Genomic DNA, 26996 nt, shown 5'->3' on the forward strand with positions numbered 1-26996 from the left:
CAGGGGATCCAGTGTGTTGCTTCATTATAAATCTTATTCTGGATCGGTGTCCCTTCCACAGGACGGTTAAGCTAACGTAGGCTAATGCGATTAGTGTAACAGTATAGCTTCCGTCCCTCTCCTTGCCTGGGATTGAACCAGGGACCCTCTGCACACATCAACAACGGTCACCCACGAAGCATCGTTACCCACCGCGCCACTAAAGCCACGGCCCTTGCAGAGCAAGGGGAACAACTACTTCAAGGCCTCAGAGCGAGTGACGTCACCGATTAAAACGCTATTAGCGCGCACCACCTCTAACTAGCTAGCCATTTCACATCGGTTACATTAGCATGAGGTTGTAAATAACAAGAACATTTCCCAGGACATAGACATATCTGATATTGGAAGAAAGCTTAAATTATTGTTAATCTAACTGCACTGTCCAATTTACAGTAGCTATTACAGTGAAAGAATACCATGCCATTGTTTAAGGAGAGTGCACAATTTTGAACACGATAAGTTATTAATGAACAAATTAGGCATATTTGGGCAGTCTTGAAGCAACATTTTGAACAGAAATACAATGGTTCATTGGATCAGTCTAAAACGTTGCACATACACTGATGCCATGTAGTGGCCCAAATCTAAATTGCACCTGGGCTGGAATAATACATTATGGCCTTTCTCTTGCATTTCAAAGATGATGGTACAAAAAAAATACAAAAGAACGGTTTGTTTTTTCGTTGTATTATCTTTAACCAGATCTATCGTGTTATATTCTACTAAATTCCTTTCACATTTCCATAAACTTCAAAGTGTTTCCTTTCAAATGGTACCAAGAATATGTATATCCTTGCTTCAGGGCCTGAGCTAAAGGTAGTTCGATTTGGGTATGTCATTTTAGGCGAAAATTGAAAAAAAGGGGCTACTTCTTGTCAATACAGTGGCGCTGTTTTCACTTTGGAAAAAATCGTGCCCAAATGAAACGGCCTCGTACTCTTTTCTAGATCATACAATATGCATATTATTATTACTATTGGATAGAAAACACTCAGAAGTTTATAAAACTGTTTGAATTATGTCTGTGAGTAAAACAGAACTCATTTTGCAGCAAACTTCCATGCAGGAAGTGAAAAATCTGAAATGAGGCTCTGTTTCAGGGCCTGCCTATTCAATTGCCTTATATTTATCGATATGCATGCACTTCATACGCCTTCCACTAGATGTCAACAGGCAGTGGAAGGTGGAATGGGGTGTCTAGCTTGATCTGAGGCCGAACAAGAGCTTTTGGAGTGGCAGGTCAGGAATTTTCTTTGTCTACCAAGGAGCTCGACATTGGCTTCTGAAAAGCGTTACGTATACACGGCGAATAACTCCGGCTCTGATTTGATTTGATACATGTGATAGTAACATCATAAAGTAGGTTTTTTTCAACCGAGTTTTATCAGTTTATTCAACGTTTATTGGAACTTTTGGAATTTTCCGTTCTTTGCACCAAGAGTTGATGGGCATGTTCGCGCCACATGGCTAGCCAAGATTGCTAATTCAACAGAAGAAATGGACATTCTACAACCAAACAACGATTTGTTCTGGACCAAGGACTCCTTGTACAACATTCTGATGGAAGCTCAACAAAAGTAAGAAAACATTTATGATGTTATTTCGTATTTCTGTGTAAAATGTTGAGTCCTATTCTCCGCCGTTTTGGTGAGCGCTGTCTCGCAATAACGCAAGCTGTATGTTATGGTAAAGTTATTTTTAAAAATCTAACACAGCGGTTGCATTAAGAACCAGTGTATCTTTCATTTGCCATACAACAAGTATTTTTATGTAAAGTTTATGATGAGTTCTTTGGTCAGATTAGGTGAGTGTCCAAAATATCTCCGGAGATTCTGGTGAATCGATGCTACGTATTCACAATGTATAATCAGGATTTTTAGCTCTAAATATGCACATTTTCGAACAAAACATAATAGTATTGTATAATATGATGTTATAAGACTGTCATCTGATGTATTTGTTCAAGGTAAGTGATTAATTTGATATATTTTGCTGGTTTTTGCGAAAGCTACCTTTTGCGGTGAATAAATGCGTTTGTGTGTTTGGCTATTGTGGTAAGATAATATAATTCTATATTGTGTTTACGCTGTAAAACACTTAAAAAAATCGGAAATATTGGCTGGATTCACAAGATGTTTATCTTTCATTTGCTGTACACCCTGTATTTTTCCTAAATGTTTTATGATGAGTATTTAGGTATTTCACGTTGCTCTCTGTAATTATTCTGGCTGCTTTGGTGATATTTTTGATGGTAGCTGCAATGTAAAACTATGATTTATACCTCAAATATGCAAATTTTCAAACAAAACATAAATGTATTGTCAAACATGTTATAAGACTGTCATCTGATGAAGTTGTTTCTTGGTTAGTGACAAATTTTATCTCTATTTTGTCGGTTTTGTGAAAGCTACCTATGCGGTGGAAACATGGTGAAAACATGGCGTTGTGTGTTTGGCTATTGTGGTTAGCTAATATAAATATATATTGTGTTTTCGCTGGAAAACATTTTAAAAATCGGAAATGATGGCTGGATTCACAAGCTGTTTATCTTTCATTTGCTGTATTGGACTTGTGATTTCATGAAAATTATATTATATGATATCCTGTCCCGTTAGGCTAGGCTATGCTAGTCAGCTTTTTTGATGAGGAGGATCCCGGATCCGGGAGAGAGAAGCGGTAGTTAACAGAATGTGCCTTTTTCCATCTACCTCTAAGGACTGTATGAGTGATGCCCCGCTGTTCGTTTATGATCAATTTGACCTACTTCTCTGGACTAGCATCATTTACATTTTAAATGGCTGGAACTGTGTGGCCCACATATCAACAACCCACTTTCAGGGGAACACTTTCACTGATAACACAGTAATCTCTCACAGGAAGTTGTACAGCTTCACTAGTTATTATTCTGACTGATGAACAATACCTGGCCCATGAACATGTAAATACCTGGCCCACACACGTAAATTTGCGCACGTACACACACATAAATACGAACACCAAACACACACACACACACTTCAGTGTGACAGTTCCCGCTGTTCTCCAATCTGCTGTGAAATAGTGTAGAACAACAAATAGAAAACCATCAATAACAACAACAGATGGACTGTGATAAACAACTTACTTGATATCTGTTGTCGTTCTTTGACGTCAGGCCAAAGTATCGCTCTGAAAATGCTGAAGCTTCATGTAGAGAAAGTACGCAACATTTCAAAAAAGTATTCAGTTCTTTCATCTCCAATTTCATTGATTATCACATTTGTACAATATTTAATCCTAGACTGAGCCTAAACCTAGACTAGAAAGCTATTTCAATGGAGATTGTCCATTCAGCTTGCTTTTCAATTCAGGACTAGGTTTAATCTCTGTCAAGGAAACTGACCTAAAGGGTAAGATCATGGAAACATTACTCACCGTAAAGTTTCCAGTCAATCACTGGGGAATTAGCAGCTGCACACTTAATCAGCGCAGTGGACCTCAGAAGCATCAAGGTGAGGTAAGCACCGTATCCCTGGAAAGAAAAGAACACCGTCACTTGTTGAACACACCCGTGAGTCTGAAGCATGGTGATCAACTGAAAGACAGCAGTTAAACTTGCCTTTCCGTAGATTCCGATCCGCGCGCGGTCAATGTATGGGAGTGTCATCAAGTATCTGTAATAAGTAAATAAAAACAACCCAAAACCGATTGACTAATTCTTTTTCCAGACATTTCATGAGGGCTTTAGCACAGATGACTGACAGGGAAGTGTACACAACCATGACATTCATTTTCAATGGATTTCAATGGAAAAGGGAAAATATTGTATCGTACCATATTACATCCTGTCTTATCTTATGGTATTGTCTTTATCATATTGTATGGCATCGCACCGCACTGTATATAGCATTACATGTTATATATTGCATATCGTATCATATCATCTAATAGTGTATATCGCATCGTATTGTATTGTATATTATATATATATACATATTCTATCCATATACTGTCCATAATGTCTATACATCCCATCATATGTAAATAAATAAATATACACTGCTCAAAAAAATAAAGGGAACACTTAAAAAACACAATGTAACTCCAAGTCAATCACACTTCTGTGAAATCAAACTGTCCACTTAGGAAGCAACACTGATTGACAATACATTTCACATGCTGTTGTGCAAATGGAATAGACAAAAGGTGGAAATTATAGGCAATGAGCAAGACACCCCCCAAAACAGGAGTGACTCTGCAGGTGGTGACCACAGACCACTTCTCAGTTCCTATGCTTCCTGGCTGATGTTTTGGTCACTTTTGAATGCTGGCGGTGCTCTCACTCTAGTGGTAGCATGAGACGGAGTCTACAACCCACACAAGTGGCTCAGGTAGTGCAGTTCATTCAGAATGGCACATCAATGCGAACTGTGGCAAAAAGGTTTGCTGTGTCTGTCAGCGTAGTGTCCAGAGCATGCAGGCGCTACCAGGAGACAGGCCAGTACATCAGGAGACGTGGAGGAGGCCGTAGGAGGGCAACAACCCAGCAGCAGGACCGCTACCTCCGACTTTGTGCAAGGAGGTGCACTGCCAGAGCCCTGCAAAATGACCTCCAGCAGGCCACAAATGTGCATGTGTCAGCATATGGTCTCACAAGGGGTCTGAGGATCTCATCTCGGTACCCAATGGCAGTCAGGCTACCTCTGGCGAGCACATGGAGGGCTGTGCGGCCCCACAAAGAAATGCCACCCCACACCATGACTGACCCATCGCCAAACCGGTCATGTTGGAGGATGTTGCAGGCAGCAGAACGTTCTCCACGGCGTCTCCAGACTCTGTCACGTCTGTCACATGTGCTCATGTGCTCAGTGTGAACCTGCTTTCATCTGTGAAGAGCACAGGGCGCCAGTGGCGAATTTGCCAATCTTGGTGTTCTCTGGCAAATGCCAAACGTCCTGCACGGTGTTGGGCTGTAAGCACAACCCCCACCTGTGGACGTCGGGCCCTCATACCACCCTCATGGAGTCTGTTTCTGACCGTTTGAGCAGACACATGCACATTTGTGGCCTGCTGGAGGTCATTTTGCAGGGCGCTGGCAGTGCACCTCCTTGCACAAAGTCGGAGGTAGCGGTCCTGCTGCTGGGATGTTGCCCTCCTACGGCCTCCTCCACGTCTCCTGATGTACTGGCCTGTCTCCTCGTAGCGCTTGCATGCTCTGGACACTACGCTGACAGACACAGCAAACCTTTTTGCCACAGTTCGCATTGATGTGCCATCCTGGATGAACTGCACTACCTGAGCCACTTGTGTGGGTTGTAGACTCCGTCTCATGCTACCACTAGAGTGAGAGCACCGCCAGCATTCAAAAGTGACCAAAACATCAGCCAGGAAGCATAGGAACTGAGAAGTGGTCTGTGGTCACCACCTGCAGAATCACTCCTGTTTTGGGGGGTGTCTTGCTAATTGCCTATAATTTCCACCTTTTGTCTATTCCATTTGCACAACAGCATGTGAAATGTATTGTCAATCAGTGTTGCTTCCTAAGTGGACAGTTTGATTTCACAGAAGTGTGATTGACTTGGAGTTACATTGTGTTGTTTAAGTGTTCCCTTTATTTTTTTGAGCAGTGTATATAGATATGATATAATATGATGATATATATATATATATATATAATATCACATGCTGGTCGGAGGTTACATACTCCAATGCAGCTATCTGGTCCTGAACATCCACGGTACCCAGGCGCTGGTGGACCTGCTGCAGGACTCTCAGGCCCCGGAAGCCTGTCCCCCTGCCGTCCAGCCTGGCCACGATCACCTCATCACAACTCACCAGCACCGAGTCCCAACCCAGCTCATACTCATCACTCACCGACTGACTGCCAGGCCCACCACCACTAAGAGAGGGGCGGAAGGGGGAGGGAGAGGGAGAAAGAGGGTGGTTAATTCAAGCTTCGCAAACAAGTTAACAAATTTAAAGTTCCATATTATGTGAAAACATCTTCCCTTAATTAAAGAAAGCGTAATCTCACATCATGGACTTGGAGTTAGAAAATCATTGTGTTTGTTCTCAAGGTAACGTATTCAGTTCTAAATGTATTGCTGAATGAAAATGTACTTAATTAAGACTGTGTTACTATGTTAGAATGCCAGGAAAGAGGAGCGATGCTTACACAATCAAAAGAAGGCCATAGAGAAGAGATTCAGAAAAGTCAAGTGGATAGGTGAGTTTCAAAGGCAGCTCTGTGAGAAGAAAATACTGAATTACAGTAGTTATTCAAATAAACGATGTGTGTGAGAGAGAGAGAGAGAGAGAGAGAGAGAGAGAGAGAGAGAGAGAGAGAGAGAGAGAGAGAGAGAGAGAGAGAGAGAGAGAGAGAGAGAGAGAGAGAGAGAGAGAGAGAGAGAGAGAGAGAGAGAGAGAGAGAAATATACACAGAGAGAAATGGTTAGTTACCAAAGTCTTCACTTGGAAGAACCCTGACATCTGACTTAGAGATCTTTTTGATTTCCAAGGCAGCTCTCAGCGGCATGTTGTTGTCCAATATAAAGTAAGCTGTGGGGATAAAGTGCGAAAGTAACCATTGACATACTGTGTGTAAAGAGACACAAGGATACCGATTATATGGGGTATTAAACTGTGATGGAAAAATCAATCAACATATTGTTTCACGAAGCACATTCATTTGCGTTTAAAATGTTTCTAATACAGTTGGCTGACTTCACATAGGCCACTGCATCTAAACCCCATGTCCTGTGATTCTTTGTTTTAGACTGTCACCAATCACATCATTTCAGTACAATTATGCCTCATATTCAGTATCATTGAAAAGCATCCAGGCATATAAAAGACAAATCAATACAATTTGCATTAAAAAACACTTCCCAGATGCTCATTTAAACCTTGGCAGAACGGTTCATTTGGACAGCTGTTGAAAATGTATTTCATACGATGTGAAACACAGCCAACAATCTTGTGGCCAAATATGAAATAGGAACCATTAAAACAGACCGGAAACAGTACAGTACAGGAGACGAGAGTTCATATCAATACTTAGTATTACTCACTGTTTACATCATTAAAACTCTGCAGCATCACAGATGGAGCACCGGGACCTGTGGAACAGAAGATACACTAGCAATACTGCATAGCATCGTTTTGAGACTGAACAAACGCTTAGTATGATATTCTAACATGGTTTTATAGTAGTATTGTAGCTACCCTAGCCTATGTAAGCCCAACGACGTCACCCGTGGGATATACTTATTAAAGCAGTGGTTAGGAGACCCAGGCGCCATCTGCTACTGTATCATAAAATACATGATGGCATAATTACTCCCTAACCATATCTCATACATTACCCAGAATAGGTTGGGTTTTACTACATAAAGCTGTATTTGGCTGAATGATTTCCAGAACGAAAAAACACAGACCTTACCTTTACACTGTAGAATAACATGCTGTTTGTTCGGGCTGATGGCTGCATCGAAGAACGTGCATGCTTCCTGGTTCATCTCGCAGGTCAAACATCGTTGAGAGAACAGACCAATAGTAGATGCACTGAAAGAGGGATTTTTTGTTGTTGTTGCACTTCTTCACATTCTTGAGATAATTGCATTTCAACAATGTATTATATCTATGCAGTACGAATGGGTAAGATAAACTGTAGCTGAATAGGGCTAACAGCTACTAGAGTGCGGCTGAAATGTCTGGTGTTATTGAGACTAATATTTTCGACGTACAGCATGCGCATTTCTTCGTGGGGAAAACGTTTTAAAATAATTTCTCACCTGTACACGTGTCTCTTTTGTGGGGAGTCTTGAGTACTGATAAAATATCTATATAGGTGAAAGCAGAATAACTTTAACTAGGGTAGGTACAAGAAACTATAGTTACAAATATAATAGTTTCAACAGAAGAGATGTTTGAAAATAGAAAAAAAGGTCAACACTTGTTGAAGCTCATATCTGTAGCACAAAATAAGACATTCAATTATTCTCCTAACTGATCTGAAACGATCGGACAGACTTACATGGTTTGCTCCCCCTCATCATAAGCTAATATCTTGGTCACCTCCCAGTTGCCTGACGTCAAGTGACGGACATCATTTTGATCACTTCTGAACTGAGAAAAGACAAATTGTGATTTTTTTTCTCTCGATAAAAACATGTTAAAAAAAAAGACACATAGTGAGCACTGAAAAAGCCGGAGAATGACAAGATGACCCATGTGTATTTCAGAATTGGAGTATGACAGCACCCACCGATTTGGTGAGCATGGCAATATGATGAAAGTCTCCTTGTCCCCCCTGCTTCACCGGTATGGTCAGGAAAAACCTGCTCCCGTCCTTTGAAAACACTGGCTCCTGGTTCTGAGGACATTGGATTTTAAGGGACAGTCAAAGTGCATCAATTTCCTCTTTACTATTAGCATATAGATACAATACTCACTGTTTTAAAATTGCAGCACAATTTGAACCACATCAAGCCCACAGTAGCATTCAAATAAAATGTTACTAGATGGAAATATGAATTTGCTAATATTATAGAACATTTACATTTCAGCTTACCTGTCTGGTGAGCCAGAGATCTGAAGCTTCCTCATGTTTCTGAAATTCAAGTGAAGGAACACGTCTTAGATCCAACATGGAGTACGACACAGATGACGCCAATAAAACCCTTTCTAGGGAGGACCACTTTAGCGTAGATGAAGGAAAAACCCACCTGTACACAGGATCCAACGGTGGCGTCACACACAGTGAGGAAGGACAAGTTCTGGGGCCGGTTGAGCCATCGAACCGCTGCATGGGTGTTGCTGATCCACTTCACCATACTCACATAGTGTTCTCTGGGTCAACGTCAGACAAACATTCAGACGTATAGCAACTACTTCTCTGGGCCATTTGAATCATATTTATGAATGATGGTTGTGTACTTGTGAATGGCACTTGATCAAACATGCACTGTAACAATCAGGGGCGGACTGGCCTTCTGGCATTTCAGGCAAATGCCAGATGGGCTGGTTCATTTTTAGTCTATGGGCCTCTTTAGCTTGGATTTTTCACGCAAAATGATCACTTTCTGGCTAATAATGGGAGCCTCGATGGGAAAACTGGGCCAATGTAGGGGCCTTGAGGAATATAATGGACGGTGTGGGGGTTTCAAGGGGAAAAAAATTGCCGGTGTTTTAGAAATGACAATACCGATTTCTGGTCCCAGTCTGCCCCTGGAAACAATTAAACATGCAGCCATACAGATTCAATTGTCGTATACTGGTTATAACGGTTAGTAAAGACATAACATGCAAAGAATAACCTGACACACCTGGTGGCACCACAACAATTACAAATGCACACTAAAAGAACTAAGGGGCTGCCAGAATGATGTGTCTTCCTCACCTTCCTCTCAGGCCATCAGGTGGTACCAGCTCCTGAGTGTGTGTGGGACCGTACAGGTTCACCACCAACAGCCTGACTGTAGGGTTGGGCTGGCCAGCCTGTCAGCAAAAAGATCCTCATAAGGTCAATTAGTAAGTATTCCGAGAAAAACAAATACTGTTGCTACACCGCTTTCAAACCAAGGTGCATGAACAGTGGATATTCAGCAACTCATTATAAACTATGCAAACAATCAATGCTTCAAATGACCGCACAGGTTATTATATTCTTAACATCTTTGTTTTGCCTGGACCATTTGGATGTCTGTTTAGCTTAACATCTTTGTTGTGACTGGACCATTTGGATGTCTGTTCTAGCTTAACGTCTTTGTTTTGCCTGGACCATTTGGATGTCTGTCCTAGCTTAACATCTTTGTTGTGACTGGACCATTTGGATGTCTGTTCTAGCTTAACATCTTTGTTTTGCCTGGACCATTTGGATGTCTGTCCTAGCTTAACATCTTTGTTGTGACTGGACCATTTGGATGTCTGTTCTAGCTTAACATCTTTGTTTTGCCTGGACCATTTGGATGTCTGTTCTAGCTTAACATCTTTGTTTTGCCTGGACCATTTGGATGTCTGTTCTAGCTTAACATCTTTGTTTTGCCTGGACCATTTGGATGTCTGTCCTAGCTTAACATCTTTGTTTTGCCTGGACCATTTGGATGTCTGTCCTAGCTTAACATCCGACGAGAGATTATCTCAGAGATGACCGAGCAAATCATTTTATTTTATTTTTTTTATCCCTGGAGGTAATGACTGAACTGGCAGAATATCATTGTGAATTCTTCATACAAGCAGGCTTCTTTGTTCTGACGGATGTAGATAGAAGTAGGGCTGGCACGGTAAATCTATAATCGTGTAAACAACGATTATGGATGAAGAACGTCATTTTTAAGTCGACAAACTTTACCTAAAAGCAATAAGTAAGAGTAAGCCTGATTCACTAACAACCAATGTAAGGAGAGATGAGAGAAGATAAAAGCTGACTGTAGACTGTAGACAGCTGACTGTAGACTGTAGACAGCTGACTGTAGACAGCCGGGCATTTAAAAAAGACTAGACGTGCAGTCACCAGCCAGAGGAGCCAGTGCTTCTTTTTTTTTTGCTATTCGAACGGTTATACTTGTAACTATAACCGTGACCATTTGGCTGACAAATAACCGTAATTCAAAATTCCATAACCATCACAGCCTTTGTTAGAAGCGCTATTACCTCCTGCTACAAAATCTGAGCCATGTTCTGATCATTTTGTCTAATCATTTATTCAGTTTCCAATTTCCCTTTTGTTGAGACTCCATAAATACTTGATCTATCAGAATATAAGACCTTTATGTGAGCAGTATTTCTAACCAACTCTATGCGCGGGATAATCTCGATAACTGGATAGCCATAGATGTTGTATCGACAGGCAGTACACATCATACAGCGCGTCAGTCGATAGCACAGAAACATGACTTCCGGAGCTCAAATCTAGTATACTGTGTGAATCAACAAAGACGTACAATAGTTATATCATCAGAACTGAAATAACTGTTCCTTGAGCCAACAGTTGTTGTTGTTGTTGTTGACCAATCGTGTTGTTTTTCCAACAAACAAGCACAATTTCACCAATGGAGGCAAAATAATGACACAGATAGATACATGCACTTTCTTCAGCAGCATGCTATCCCATTATATCGCGTCTCTCCATTACCTTGGGGTATGGGTACTCCTGTGATCTGGGGTAGGGGCTGCCAGTGAACCGTGGCAGGAACATGTTGGGTACCAGGGTATCATTGATCATGAGGAAGGCCAGTCTCTCTCCGTCAGGTGACCACCAGTGTACTATGTGTGACTGCAGAATCTCCTCTGAAAACACAAGGACCAAACTGCCATCAATTACACTCTGAACTATACTATTGTTTTTTCCTTTGGATCGAGTCCTATCCACATGAATATAGGCTTCTTCTGTACACCAGTACTTAAAGTTGCTATATACTGTATAAGAGCAATATGTTATTGTAAGTAAAGTTAAGAGAAAGTTAGAATTTGTGTCTGCATCAATTGGAAATCTGTGTTTTACACAACCTTGTTGAAAATATGTCAAAAGGATGACAAATAAAAAATTCTTACAGTTTTTTTACGGAACTTGTTTTTGGCTGATGTAGATAAAACACAAAATTGGTCTTAATTAAGTCAGGGCTACAATCCATCATTAAGGTGTAAATAATAAGTGCAAATTATGAATGAAATTGTCCCTGCTATCCCTGAGCATGGAACAATGTGTGGATTATGGCCCATTCATGAGGAGACAACACTGCTGTGGTGAAATAATGACTTTCCTTCATCTATATTTAATTAACTTAAAAATTCTGAGTTAGTTCTCATTTATTCAATTATTCTTCAGAAATGGGACTAATATCGTTAGTAGAGTTCATTTTGAATTCTTATTCCATCCGTCCCTGAATGCGACTGAGAGCTGTTCAACTGTGAAAGTGATGAATTCCTTTGTGGCTGAAAATTATTTATTTCCAATGCCTGGAATACCTTTCCTGACATTATGTCCTTGGGTACAAGGCATTCAGACAAACCTTCATACAGCCAGTCAGCGATTCCATTAAATATGACTCCTTCCTCTCCCGACGAAGTAATCCGAAGAGAATTGCTCTGCACATCTGATTGGTAATAGATGTTGTTTTCAAAGATGTAGATCTGAAATGAGAGTAAAGAGAATTGTAGTTGTGCTTTGCACAGTCGCTATAAAACTATAGCACAGCAAACGCCAGACTCTGATTCCCAATCAGTATCTACAATACAGCACTAGTTCACTGCCAAAGAAATATGGTAGTCATTCTATGACTTATTTCCATTTATGATCCATTTCAGGAGTTAAAGTGCACCGTAATAGGTAGTATTGATTAATGACTATATATTGCTAAACTTCAGTATTCTCTTTTTCAATCAGTTCCTTTCACAGGTTCACTTTTGTACCCTTTTAACAATCAAGTGTGCTTTGTTAGGCCGCCAGATGTTCGGCAAGACAAAAATCACATGCTGGGTTTTGTTTGTGACCAAAAAAACTCTGAACGGAGTAACAGATGCTCAAATGTCTGGTCCGGAAAAGCGTAGTCTGCATCCCCATCTGTAACAGGACCACCTGCTGTCAAAATGGCCGCCTGATATACAGCAAATAGTGCTTTCTACTCCTTCACATGAGAAACTGTACCTCAACTTGTCATCATAACAAATATAAATTCAGCAAATTTTATACCAACCCCTAGTGTGACGACTGGGTTTGAAACCGGGTCTCCCGCATGCCAGAAAAGCACATTCAACACATCTTGATGGAACCATGTCCAAAATCCATCAATAATGCTCACACCTATCAATTTCTTTCATATGTGTGATGAGGCATCTATGACAGTCTAGGAGCTGTGCCCATAGGTTGATTTCCGATTGGCTGAGAGAGAGAGAGAGAGAGAGAGAGAGAGAGAGAGAGAGAGAGAGAGAGAGAGAGAGAGAGAGAGAGAGAGAGAGAGAGAGAGAGAGAGAGTGAAAGAGGTGTATGGCATCATAGAAGAGGAGAGGAGAGACTCACCAGCTGCTGTCCCTTCACACCCCACGCTGCATGCTGGAGCACTGCATTCTGGACCTCCGGAGGATTCAATTCCCACACCTCTCTGAAACACAAGCACGCACACAAAAGTACACAAAGACAGGCAGACAGGCATGAACAAACCCCAGCTGTTGTTGAACTAGAGATGTCAAAGATTGGGTGTACCATACATAATACAGTATGCTCTTCAGTGTGGGGGTATGCATGTCAATACAAGACAGGAAGCATCAACCAGTCCATTCAGTCCCTTACCTTGTGTGGATGTTGTAAACAATGTACGATGCAGTATAGGAATGTCTATATACCTGAAATTGAAAGTATTGACAATTCATGTTATAATAAATAATAGACAACAGTAAAGCATATATGATGCAAATGATTCATGTTAGAAATCACGTTCCACAATGTAACTGTTTCCGAAAAGAATTCAAGACTGTGTTAGCCCGCACAGCTCAGGGATCCAACGCACATCTTCAAGGTTAATCATCACGCAAACTTTGATACTGCATAATAATAATGCATAACACAACTGAACAACATTTGCATCAGTCCATTCTCTAGGGAATCCCATTCTGGTGCAATGTTTCCAAACCTTGGTTGCCAGCGATCCAGCCATTAAACAAAGAGGAAATCAATGAGAGATCCTTGGTTTGGGCCTAAATATTAATACGTAAAAACACATAAAAGGTGAATAAAGAAAGAAAAAGAAGATAAAACTCAATGAGGTTAGTACACCCGCCATTAACCCAGCTGGTGCAATCTGATTTCTGATCAGAGCTTATTTGCGGTTTGGTCTCCTTCCCAGTCAGACTATGGGTGAATCTCAATTGCAATTTCCTTGAATCCTCGCGTCCTCTCTCCTCAAGTCCTTCTCAAAACGCATTAAAACAGAAGATCTGAGATTTCCTTCGGACCTTCTCCTCCGATGCATTCTGAGAATGAGGCGAGGAAAGAGGAGGCTAGGAATCAGGGAATAACAATTGAGACTCAACCTATGCTTAGGGTCATGGGAACCACTGAATTGGACCGATTAAGAAAAATGTAGTTTGTTTAATCTGATTGTCATAAGGTTCCATGACTTTGTCCACACAGGGCATCTAAACACACAAAATACATTTTGATGATTTTCATGACATTTTGGGTGTTTTATTTAACTTTTGTACACCTGTGGTGTTCCCGGTCAAAAAATGACCAGTCATTAGAAATGAATGGGTGAGACTACAATTAGTGTATAAAATTGAGTTCCGGCACATGCCCATTCATCAGATGGACACACTTCCTCTCCCAGACCCCCACATGCATGTGTGTTTGATCACACACACACACACACACACACACTTCACTCCCCTTCTTGGCTTCCATGGTAACCCCCACAGGAACCTTTCCCTAATAGAATCCCCCCCCCCCACGGGAACCACACCTGTTGGCATTCTCACAAACAATCGCAACATTGTTTCAATAATATATAGAACTTATCTCGCAGCTCTGGTATATAAAGCTTATTTGAGGCCTTGCTCACAATTCATTCTGTGGCAGCACAATGACCAAACGATATACTGTATGTGAGACTCTTGATCATATCTTTGATCATGACACTGGTGAGGAGGAGAGAGGCCAGGAAACGGAAAAAGGCCAGGATAAAGAGCACAATGTGTTTCATCTGAGTATTTGTTATAGTCAAAATAATCCATACATTACGCTTTTTTTACTCAAAAACGAGATGTATGAGCTCAGGTCAATTAGTCCTACAGGCCATAAATAGCAAATAGAAATTCAAAACGTGTAATGTTCACAAGAACTTCAGTTGATAAAAAAGATCTAACACAGCATTAGGTGATAATATACATACATTGTTATGGATTTATAATCAGCTATAATGGGGCGGTCATTTTGGACCGGGAACACAGAATGAATTCACATGGAACGAACACAACAGGAGGGTTAACGGCTGTTCATATCCTACCTGTTTCACTTCGTAAGCAAATAGCACATATTTCATGTCTGGAGAGAGGGAATATTTGGCAACTTTGAAAGACACCTAGGACAAAAGAAAAGACAGAAGTCACAAATAAAACATCTAAAGGTTAATACATCTTGTACATAGATCGAGGAAGTATCTTGTACAAAGATCTAGGAAGTATCTTGTACATAGATCTAGGAAGTATCTTGTACATAGATCTAGGAAGTATCTTGTACATAGATCGAGGAAATATCTTGTACATAGATCTAGAAAGTATCTTGTACATAGATCTAGGAAGTATCTTGTACATAGATCTAGGAAGTATCTTGTACATAGATCTAGGAAGTATCTTGTACATAGATCTAGGAAGTATCTTGTACATAGATCTAGGAAGTATCTTGTACATAGATCTAGGAAGTATCTTGTACATAGATCTAGGAAGTATCTTGTACATAGATCTAGGAAGTATCTTGTGCATAGATCTAGGAAGTATCTTGTACATAGGTCTAGGAAGTATCTTGTACATAGATCTAGGAAGTATCTTGTACATAGATCTAGGAAGTATCTTGTACATAGATCTAGGAAGTATCTTGTACATAGATCTAGGGAGTATCTTGTACATAGATCTAGGAAGTATCTTGTACATAGATCTAGGAAGTATCTTGTACATAGATCTAGGAAGTATCTTGTACATAGATCTAGGAAGTATCTTGTACATAGATCTAGAAAGTATATTTTACATAGATCTAGGAAGTATCTTGTACATAGATCTAGGAAATATCTTGTACATAGATCTAGAAAGTATCTTGTACATAGATCTAGGAAGTATCTTGTACATAGATCTAGGAAGTATCTTGTACATAGATCTAGGAAGTATCTTGTACATAGATCTAGGAAGTATCTTGTACATAGATCTAGGAAGTATCTTGTACATAGATCTAGGAAGTATCTTGTACATAGATCTAGGAAGTATCTTGTACATAGATCTAGGAAGTATCTTGTACATAGATCTAGGAAGTATCTTGTACATAGATCTAGGAAGTATCTTGTACATAGATCTAGGAAGTATCTTGTACATCGATCTAGGAAGTATCTTGTACATAGATCTAGGAAGTATCTTGTACATAGATCTAGGAAGTATCTTGTACATAGATCTAGGAAGTATATTGTACATAGATCTTGGAAGTATCTTGTGCATAGATCTAGGAAGTATATTGTACATAGATCTAGGAAGTATCTTGTACATCGATCTAGGAAGTATCTTGTACATCGATCTAGGAAGTATCTTGTACATAGATCTAGGAAGTATCTTGTACATAGATCTAGGAAGTATATTGTACATAGATTTGGGAAGTATATTGTACATAGATCTAGGAAGTATCATATCACAGTACATTCTGAAAGTTTCCAGACCCCTTGACTTTTTCCACATTTTGTTACGTTACAGCCTTATTCTAAAATGTATTTCAAACATGTTTTTCCCTCATTAATCTACACACAATACCCCATAAACAAAAACTGTTTTTTGTAAAAAAACAACAACAATTTATCACATTTACATAAGTATTCAGACCCTTTACTGTGTACTTTGCTGAAGCACCTTTGGCAGCGATTACAGCCTTCTTGGGCATAACGCTACAAGCTTGACACACCTGTATTTGGGGAGTTTATTCAATTTTTCTCTGCAGATCCTCTCAAGCTCTGTATGGTTGTATAGGGAGAGTTGCTGCACAGCTATTTTCAGGTCTCTCCAGACATGATCGATCGGGTTCAAGTCCGGCCTCTGGCTGGGCCACTCAAAGACATTTAGAGACTTGTCCCGAAGCCACTCCTGCATTGTCTTGGCTGTGTGCTTAGGATTGTTGTCCTGTTGGAAAGTGAACCTTCACCCCAGTCTGAGGTCCTGAGCGCTATGGAGCAGGTTTTCATCAAGGATCTCTCTGTACTTTGCTTTGTTCATCTTTCCCTTGATCCTGACTAGTCTTGATGCTGCCACCCCCATGATTCAACATGGTGCCAGTTTTCCTCCAGGCGTGATGCTTGGCATTCAAGCCAAAGAGTTCAATCTTGGTTTCATCAGACCAGAGAATCTTGTTACTCATGGTCTGAGAGTCATTTAGGTGCCTTTTGGCAAATTCCAAGCTGGCTGTCATGTTCCTTATACTGAGGAGTGGCTTCCGTCTGGCCACCCTACCATAAAGGCCTGATTGGTGAAGTGCAGACGAGATGGTTGTCCTTCTGGAAGGTTCTCCCATCTCCCCAGAGGAACTCTGAAGATCTGTCAGAGTGACCATCGGGTTCTTGGTCACCTCCCTGACCAAGGCCCTTCTCCCCCCAATTGCTTCTCAGTTTGGCTGGGAGGCCAGCTCTAGGAAGAGTCTTGGTGGTTCCAAACTTCTTCCATTTAAGAATGATTAAGCCCACTGTGTTCTTGGGGACCTTCAATGCACAGACATGTTTTTGTACCCTTCCTCAAGTCTGTGCCTCGACACAGTCCTGTCTCAGAGCTCTATGGACAATTCCTTCGACCTCATGGCTTGGTTTTTGCTCTGACATGCACTGTCAACTGTGGGTGCTTTTATAGATAGATGTGTGCCTTTCCAAATTATGTCCAATCAACTAAATGTACCACAGGTGGACTCCAATCAAGTTGTAGAAACATCTCAAGGATGATCAATGGAAACAGGATGCACCTGAGCTCAATTTCAAGTCTCAAAGCAAAGGGTCTGAATACTTATGTAAATAAGGTATTTCTGTTTTTCATTTTTAATACATTTCCCCCCCCCAAAAAAATTCTGTTTTTGCTTTGTCATTATGGGGTATTGTGTGTAGAGTTATTGGGGGGGAAAGTATTTAATCAATTTTAGAATAAGGCTATAACGTAACAAAATGTGGAAAAGGGGAAGGGGTCTGAAAAATTACCAAATGCACTGTAGATCTAAGAAATAATTCAGATGATGGTAAACCAATACACAGCCTGTATACTGTACTTTGCCCCTTTAGGCCACCGTGCTATTACAATCACAGGCATATGACCTTTCCACCCAAAATTGTAGCTAGCATGTCTAAACATTAATCAGGGATTAATGGTGCCCTGCTCTCCGCCCAGTTAGATTATTAAATGGCAAAAAGCAAGCCTTGCAATGACAGTCAAAAGCCGCTTAGCCTTATGCAACACATAAAACATGACCTGTCAGATCAGTCTTTTTTTTTGTTTTACGATTATATCCTTTTTCTCAAACAATAACAACCATACATAAACAAATGACAATACACAGACAGACATACATTTCATTAAACATCAATGACATCACACCTGCTCAGACCTACGTTCCCACCGCAATGTCTCACAACCACACGTCCCCTCATCCTTCATCCCCTGGAACTTTCCAGTGCTTGTAGCAGTCTATGCCATATTTTTCTCCGTAGCCCACACCTTTTCAATATTTAAATTGATTTATCACAATGCTACAGGAGGCAAATAATGACAATGTGCTCAGCTTTGATATTTCTATGCAATATGGTACAGTGTTATGAATGCTGATGGGTCAATATGGTACTGTGTTATGAATGCTGATGGGTCAATATGGTACTGTGTTATGAATGTTGATGGGTCAATATGGTACTGTGTTATGAATGTTGATGGGTCAGTATGTTACTGTGTTATGAATGCTGATGGGTCAATATGGTACTGTGTTATGAATGCTGATGGGTCAATATGGTACTGTGTTATGAATGCTGATGGGTCAATATGGTACTGTGTTATGAATGCTGATGGGTCAGTATGTTACTGTGGTATGAATGCTGATGGGTCAATATGGTACTGTGTTATGAATGTTGATGGGTCAGTATGTTACTGTGTTATGAATGTTGATGGGTCAATATGGTACAGTGTTATGAATGCTGATGGTTCAATATGGTACTGTGTTATGAATGCTGATGGTTCAATATGGTACAGTGTTATGAATGCTGATGGGTCAATATGGTACAGTGTTATGAATGTTGATGGGTCAATATGGTACTGTGTTATGAATGCTGATGGTTCAATATGGTACTGTGTTATGAATGTTGATGGGTCAATATGGTACAGTGTTATGAATGCTGATCGGTCAATTGATGTTAGAGACTGGGACCCATAGGTGGCAAGCTACTTACAAACGTGATATTTCTCAGGATCATTTCTGTTTCGTTTAAAGCAAAGTTGAACTTGATGACGTGGCCGTCTCTGTTCCTGTACAAAACCTCTGAATCTGTAAAATGATAAAAGAAAAAGGTTGTAAAAATGTTCCTTAATAACCACATTTTAGATAAGATGAAAAAAATAGGCCTACACATTCTGACATTGTATCCACTTATCAATATCCATTGCAGACCCCAAAGAGAGAGGGAGAAGGCATTTCATTTTCCAGCAGTTCATTTTAAGAGTGCCTCTCATCTCTCATCATTTCTACTGAGCAAAACCTTTTTGACCTGCAGTCAGCCAGCCAGCCACATTATTGCAATGGCTTCCTTTTGTTCTGCATTACAAATCTCACTATCTATCTTTAGGAAGATGGCTCCCAATTCACAGTTGTTGGCCTCGGGCAGTTGCTCTGAGTAAAAATGTGATCTTAAATGCAGCTACGTAACTGCTATGCTAAATAATGCAGAACGAGAGTAAAACGGTTGGTCAGCATTATATTATGTTATATATTATAGAACTGAATTCCTCAAATAATAAAAAATAACAATGGAAAATGTCATTCAAATCTACCTAGCAACGGCCAAATGTGCGAAATGACTCGGATGTTGCAACGTTAGCTTACTGCTTGTAAATACACATTTACATACATTACATTTAAGTCATTTAGCAGACGCTCTTATCCAGAGCGACTTACAAATTGGAAAGTTCATACATATTCATCCTGGTCCCCCCGTGGGAATTGAAGCCTGGTCCCCACGTGGGAATTGAACCCACAACTCTGGCGTTGCAAGCGCCATGCTCTACCAACTGAGCCACACGGGACCACTGAGCCACACGGGAACCACAATACACCTTTGTGATTTCACACGAAACATCTTACATAAACATGCCAAAGCATGAATTCTTTTGGAGGGGTGGTTCCTCGGATGGTTCCTAAAACGTGGAGGATGTACATGTCTAACTGATCCATTGGGAGGTTGACGGAGAGGAGTAGGAAGTACATTCTTCACTGGTCCAACACAATTGGAATATTTGAATGACACCTCAACTCGTACTTTTGACATGATAATACAGGTAAACTATGATGATATTCCAGCAACTATGCTCGATGTGGAACCAGGCCGGTGCAGTACAGCTTGACTGGCTCAGTAGTGTGAAAAGGGTAGCCTACTACAGGGTTTCCCAAAGTCGGTCCAGGGGCCCCCCATGGGGTGCACATTTCGTTTTTTGCCCTAGCACTACACAGCTGATTCAAGTAATCAAAGCTTCATGATGAGTTGGCTATTTGAATCAGCTGTGTAGTGCTAGGGCAAAAAAAAAAAAAAAAATGTGCGCCCAGGGAGGGCCCCAGGAACGAGTTTGAGAAACCCTGGCCAACTATAGACAATTTAGCAATACTTTGATTTCAGGAGAACTAGGAATAAGACAACAAACAAGCCAGGTTCGAAGCCTGTAGCCTATGTGGTGAGTCACACTATCTAGCTGGAGCTCATGTGACACTATAACCTTTAAACAGCCCGTTCGCTTAACCACTGCCGTCTCTGCCTCGGTGACGTCATTCGAAATATATTTATATTCAGTTAATGAAAATTCCTCCTATGTCCACAAGGCTAGGCAATTATAATATTTAAATAGCCTTCCTCACATGACATTCAACCACTATCTATGTAGACCATAATCAGGTAAAATTAGTGTTGTGGTCCTGTGTGGCTCAGTTGATAAGAGTATGACACTACCAACATCAGAATTATGGGTTAGATTCCTGCTGGGGCCACCCATGAGAAAATGTAGGCACTTTGGATAAAAGCGACTGCTAAAAATACGTCTTCCAATTTGAGATACTACTACGGTATTCATGATTAATAGAAAAACTGTATCAGTCACCAAAACATGGACATGAAAATATATATGAATACAGAGGTGAACATGAATAATGAATTATTACAGAGACATGTCAGAGGTTATGGAATCACATATGTTGGTAGTCGTGATCATGCTGGACATGTGTATGGACAAGCTAATAGGGTATGACTGTGGTGATGAAGTTGATACTATATTGAATCACTCATGACATCCCCCAGGGTATACCTATAATATACACTTCATATTCTATATGTATGGACAACCACTTCATATTCTATATTTATGGACAACCACTTCATATTCTATATGTATGGACAACCACTTCATATTCTATATTTATGGACAACCACTTCATATCCTATATTTATGGACAACCACTTCATATCCTATATTTATGGACAACCACTTCATATTCTATATTTATGGACAACCACTTCATATCCTATATTTATGGACAACCACTTCATATTCTATATTTATGGACAGCCACTTCATATCCTATATTTATGGACACCACTTCATATTCTATATGTATGGACAGCCACTTCATATCCTATATTTATGGACAACCACTTCATATTCTATATGTATGGACAACCACTTCATATTCTATATTTATGGACAACCACTTCATATTCTATATTTATGGACAACCACTTCATATCCTATATTTATGGACAACCACTTCATATTCTATATTTATGGACAACCACTTCATATTCTATATTTATGGACAACCACTTCATATCCTATATTTATGGACAACCACTTCATATTCTATATGTATGGGCACCCACTTCATATTCTATATTTATGGACAACCACTTCATATTCTATATGTATGGACAACCACTTCATATTCTATATGTATGGAAAACCACTTTTTATATCACTAACGGGGTAAACAGAGTGTGTATGGTGTTCACATTTCAGAGGCTATATTTAGTATGAACATCGTGTCGTCTTCCCTGATTAAAACACGTGTTCTGACTAATATGTTGTGTGAAAATGTAGGGTTAGTTCTCATTTACATAAGTCACATATACAGTACATCCCACTGGCCAGAACAAACAGTTATTTATCCTTCCCCAGTCTGTCGAGAATGATATACACCACGTACAATTATATTCAGGAAATCGATAAATAAGGTATATAGTTTCCGTGGTTACACAAATTAATTGTATGATATTTAAATGAATTCTTGGGATGCAGGCTGTTTGGAAGTTCATGTAGTGTATGCACTAGAAAATAACAAGGGCCATACGCAATATCATGATCAGCAAGAGTGTGTTTACTATTACAACATTATTTACGGCATGTGAAATTAACACTAATTGATACTTTTTGGTGCTTATGTTTAAAAAATATAATAATAATGATGAACTTGAACCGACAACGTGATACACAGTTAGTGCTGATCATTTCAAGGTGTTAAAAAAAGGCAATTCAGTTTAACATGTATGCGACTGTGAACACTAGTTTTCTAATGGTAATAGTCTAAACCTGAGCAGCTTTTCTAAGGGGCTGTGTCTACTTAGGAACAGTCTGATCGTGTTGCAGCATAGCACGCTAGCAGCAGGCAGACAGGGAGCGCTCACCAAGATAATCCCCCCAAATGTAATGAGGTCCTAGCAGGAGCTGTCTCTGCAGCTGTGCCATGGCAGACCACTGCCCTTCACCAACGCATCACTGTCTGTCTGTCTGTCTGTCTGTCTGTCTGTCTTCATACCACCTGATGGCTTGGCTCTAATCTCACCAATATTTACCACTATAACGTAATGTCAGCTAACATGAGAGAGGTGGTGATGAAAACACTGGTCATTATATTTCTCACAGTGTTTTATGGGGGGGCAGCAAAGTTTTATCGCTGTGTCCTACAGAAGGAGAAACGTCAGCGTGAGCGGACGAGGGGGTGGACGATATGGCTTGATCCATCACGGAAGGCGTTGTGAAAAACGACGGGAGGCCCATAAGAGTTAATGCAGTCCATCAGGTCAACACAGTGTGTGAGAAGGCATCACACTCCAATCCCCATAATGAGAATCAACAGGCGACTGAAAAAGTCATTTGTATTTGCTACCCTTGGATGGAAAAGCTCTCCGCAGGCTTCCAGGCCTCAATTTCATACGCAGGCTGGAAGAGATTCCGCTCGCTGTGGCCAAGACAAGCGAAGAAGAACCACACCAGCTCAGACAATAGAACAGACACCAGCGCTGCCACCCCAAACGATTCTCTCACACTATTATGAAACCTGCTAGGTTTTGGAGAAAGGGGTGTTGTTCTGGATACGGGGCAGGGAGATTTGACCTGAGAGTATATCCCAGAAGGGCTCCCAGTGATGGCTTGAGATGGAGTCAACCCTGTTTTGGCAAACCGGACAGAATGGGGGCATGACTGGGAGGCCATCTGTTTTACTGAGACTGGTCAGGAGGTGTTGCTCCCATGCCATGCTAAACTCTCAGCTGTCATTATAGCTCAAGATGAGATGAAAACTTGAGCTATCATGCTCCCATGCTTGAGTTGAGAGGTTCAGAATGCTCTGCTTGTGAGTGAAACAAAGTTTAAAATGTGTAACAACAAACAAACAAAAATCTATGATTTAATCGTTTTATGAGAAGTACTTTGGATTGTAGGATCATGTCAAGAGAATAGAATCTCTGTCACCCTCATCCAACTATCAGATAGACTGTAGCCCAATAGCTTCCAAAAACTAGCCAACCTGGCCACACCCTTTCTCTTATAATAGTAGCCTCCTGGCCACACCCTTTCTCTTATAATAGTAGCCTCCTGGCCACACCCCTTCTCTTATAATAGTAGCCTCCTGGCCACACCCTTTCTCTTATAATAGTAGCCTCCCTACCCTTTGTGGCACTGCTGAGGGCTTATAATCTGTTGCTTTTGGGGAAATCCAACCTTTTCATGTGAGACTCCATCAGATTGAGAGTATAGGGATCAGTCTAAAGGCTTCGTTAGAACAGGAATGTTAGACGGTTATCCTGAAAGTACTTACCACTTATCCACCTGGCCTCAGGATCGTGCACGGAGAACTCTGGTTTAAACAGGTCCAGCACAGTAAGTCTGGAGTTAGCCACACCAGGAAGTTCCACTGCAAACAGGATATCAGTGTTAGGCCAGTTATCAAAATACGGATATTACAGCCTGATAAGGATAAAATCACACAGGAAAATAATTGATATTCATACACACATAACAACAGTCAATATTACACTGATTATAAAACTGTTTTGAAAAACTCAGGGTTCTGACAACCTGACCAGGAAAAATGCTGGTTATTATATTTTGTTAGTTAGAATACAGGCCTACAGTAACTATGACTCTACAAATAAACCCCATGAGGTCTCGTGGTCCCCTGGTGGGTACAGTACCTGGCGTGAGAACAAAGACAGACATGGTGATGAGGGAGCAAACTGCCACTATGACCAGCAGGGAGATGGCTATTCCTTTGTAGTTCCTTGATTCGGGGCTTACTTGCACAAAGTCCTGGAAAAAACACACAAAGCAAACTGAGAACACTCTTCAAGTAAATATTGTACTGTAATGATTACTACCAGACATAAACATGTTCAGTAGTAGAGGCCCCTATGAAAAATAGAGGCTCCTATGGAATGAGGAAATACGGTGTTCATTTGCACTTGTGGATTGTCAATTAAACAGTGTTGCAAGATTCTAATTCTAAATTGTAATAAAGTGGAGTCCACTTTTGGTGTCAGCAATGGCAACCAACCCCACAACTTCCTACAATATAATCCCTAATATAATTACAGTACCAGTCAGTCACTGCAAGCTCATGGTTTAATTAAATGGGATCACACTGCTGTCTATGGACATGTCTTTGTCTCAAAGCATTAGGTGTCCACCCTTTCATAATGATCATTCTGAATAGGTCAAAGTGAATAGGTGTATGTCTAGCAATTATTTTGACTGGCCAGAGCTGACATGATTAGAGCTGAGAGGTGTATAGATGGGTGTTACTGTACACCACCTAGCCTTCCTTTCACAGTAGAAAAAAAGATGTAGGGAGGGCAGAGAGTGGGCAGAGAGTGGTGGAAACACAAACTATTGATTGCTCTCAAGAAGCTATCTCCAGAGAGAACACTCCCTGAGACCTTCAAATGTCCCTTTCATTTCTCCTCTAAAAACACTGAGTCATAGACACTGAGTCATAGAGTTTTATCACGGCGTGTTGCATCTATTTTTGGTATGTCTATAGTCTATACATAAATAAATTACGTCAATTTAATCTAATGTTGGTAAGCGGTTGGTTGCATTGATTTGGGTGAGAATGCAGAATTACAACTGTAAAAGCACACCGGATGTACATGGTTGGTTCACAGCCTGTAACCTATGCCCAGTTAATGTAATATGTATAACAACTATAAAACCAAACAGATTTTTGGTAAATGCGCTCATACTGTAGGTGTTTTTTCATCATTTGCTAGTTGGTCATGCGTAGGTTATAACAATTCATTACAGAAAACATTTTGGACGGCAACATCCGGCCAATCATGTTTCCAACCTGTTACATTTAGGAAACAAGACCATAAATCAGAAATATGCAAATAGACAACAAAGGATGCAAAACAGACAGGCAGTCCAGCGCAAGGTAATCAACATCGTAAGTAACATCTGTCATGTGAGACACTGCTGGGCAGACAAACAAACTAACGAGGTCATGTTCCCGCCAACTGTGGCGTTACATTCATCTTTTGATTAGCACTTAGAAGCATGAGTCATGGCTCTGCGAGTCTGAACTTGTTCGTCTAGCCTACTGTGGAGAGCCTACTGTGATCTCCCAAGAAACCAGTTAAGGAGAACATTGTTTTCACCAGGATCAGAAACTTACTAGCCTGGATTTAATGTGAATTGCTCTGCTTCACTTCACAAAATGTAAATAGATCAATTCAGTCTGGATCCAGGCTAGAAAGTACACCTGTAGATACAGTTGAAGTCGGAAGTCGGTTTACATCCACCAAAAACATTTCAACTCAGTTTTTCACAATTCCTGACATTTAATCCAAGTAAAAATCCCTGTTTAAGGTCAGTTAGGATCACCACTTTATTTTAAGAATGCGAAATATCAGAATCATAGTAGAGAGAATGATTTATTTCAGCTTTTATTTCATTCATCACATTCCCAGCGGGTCAGTTTACATACACTCAATTAGTATTTGGTAGCATTGCCTTCAAATTGTTTAACTTGGGTCAAATGTTTTGGGTAGCCTTCCACAAGCTTCCCACAATAAGTTGGGTGAATTTTGGCCCATTCCTCCTGACAGAGCTGGTGTAACTGAGTCAGGTTTGTAGGCCTCCTTGCTCGCACACACCTTTTCAGTTCTGCCCACACATTCTCTATAGGATTGAGGTCAGGGCTTTGTGATGGCCCCTCCAATACCTTGACTTTGTTGGCCTTAAGCCATTTTGCCACAACTTTGGAAGTATACTTGGGGTCATTGTCCATTTGGAAGACCCATTTGCGACCATGTTTTAACATCCTGACGGATGTCTTGAGATGTTGCGTCAATATATCCACATTATTATTCTTCTTCATGATGCCATCTATTTTGTGAAGTGCACCAGTCCCTCCTGCAGGAAAGCACCCCCACAACATGATGCTGGCATCCCCGTGCGTCATGTTTGGGATGGTGTTCTTTGGCTTGTAAGCCTTCCCCTTTTACCTCCAAACATAACAAGGGTCATTATGGCCAAACAGTTCTATTTTTGTTTCATCAGACCAGAGGACATTTCTCCAAAAAGTACAATCTTTGGCCCAATGTGCAGTTGCAAACCGTAGTCTGGCTTTTTTATGGCGGTTTTGGAGCAGTGGCTTCTTCCTTGCTGAGCGGCCATTCAGGTTATGTCGATATAGGACTCGTTTTACTGTGCATATAGATACTTTTGTACCTGTTTCCTCC

General features: G+C 40.6%; 1 protein-coding gene across 2 annotated transcripts in view; it reads right to left on the minus strand.

The window, feature by feature from the left end:
* LOC129840722 (inactive dipeptidyl peptidase 10-like) overlaps positions 1 to 26996 on the minus strand; it is a 67202-nt gene that overhangs the window by 8761 nt on the left and 31445 nt on the right. For both annotated transcript variants that reach the window (XM_055908838.1, XM_055908840.1), the window contains exons 2-23: positions 24450 to 24564; positions 24074 to 24169; positions 19173 to 19267; positions 15021 to 15095; positions 13310 to 13362; positions 13040 to 13121; positions 12033 to 12153; positions 11156 to 11310; positions 9422 to 9519; positions 8748 to 8871; positions 8594 to 8632; positions 8288 to 8395; positions 8057 to 8148; positions 7815 to 7862; positions 7463 to 7584; positions 7092 to 7139; positions 6481 to 6579; positions 6197 to 6266; positions 5726 to 5920; positions 3641 to 3695; positions 3457 to 3553; positions 3167 to 3225 (exon numbers count right to left, since the gene is read on the minus strand). In XM_055908838.1, the coding sequence (XP_055764813.1) occupies positions 3167 to 3225; positions 3457 to 3553; positions 3641 to 3695; positions 5726 to 5920; positions 6197 to 6266; positions 6481 to 6579; positions 7092 to 7139; positions 7463 to 7584; positions 7815 to 7862; positions 8057 to 8148; positions 8288 to 8395; positions 8594 to 8632; positions 8748 to 8871; positions 9422 to 9519; positions 11156 to 11310; positions 12033 to 12153; positions 13040 to 13121; positions 13310 to 13362; positions 15021 to 15095; positions 19173 to 19267; positions 24074 to 24169; positions 24450 to 24564 (2046 nt within the window). The remainder of the gene's footprint in view (positions 1 to 3166; positions 3226 to 3456; positions 3554 to 3640; positions 3696 to 5725; positions 5921 to 6196; positions 6267 to 6480; positions 6580 to 7091; positions 7140 to 7462; positions 7585 to 7814; positions 7863 to 8056; positions 8149 to 8287; positions 8396 to 8593; positions 8633 to 8747; positions 8872 to 9421; positions 9520 to 11155; positions 11311 to 12032; positions 12154 to 13039; positions 13122 to 13309; positions 13363 to 15020; positions 15096 to 19172; positions 19268 to 24073; positions 24170 to 24449; positions 24565 to 26996) is intronic.

The sequence above is a fragment of the Salvelinus fontinalis genome, chromosome 41, assembly GCF_029448725.1.
Source record: "Salvelinus fontinalis isolate EN_2023a chromosome 41, ASM2944872v1, whole genome shotgun sequence".
NCBI classification, from domain to species: domain Eukaryota; kingdom Metazoa; phylum Chordata; class Actinopteri; order Salmoniformes; family Salmonidae; genus Salvelinus; species Salvelinus fontinalis.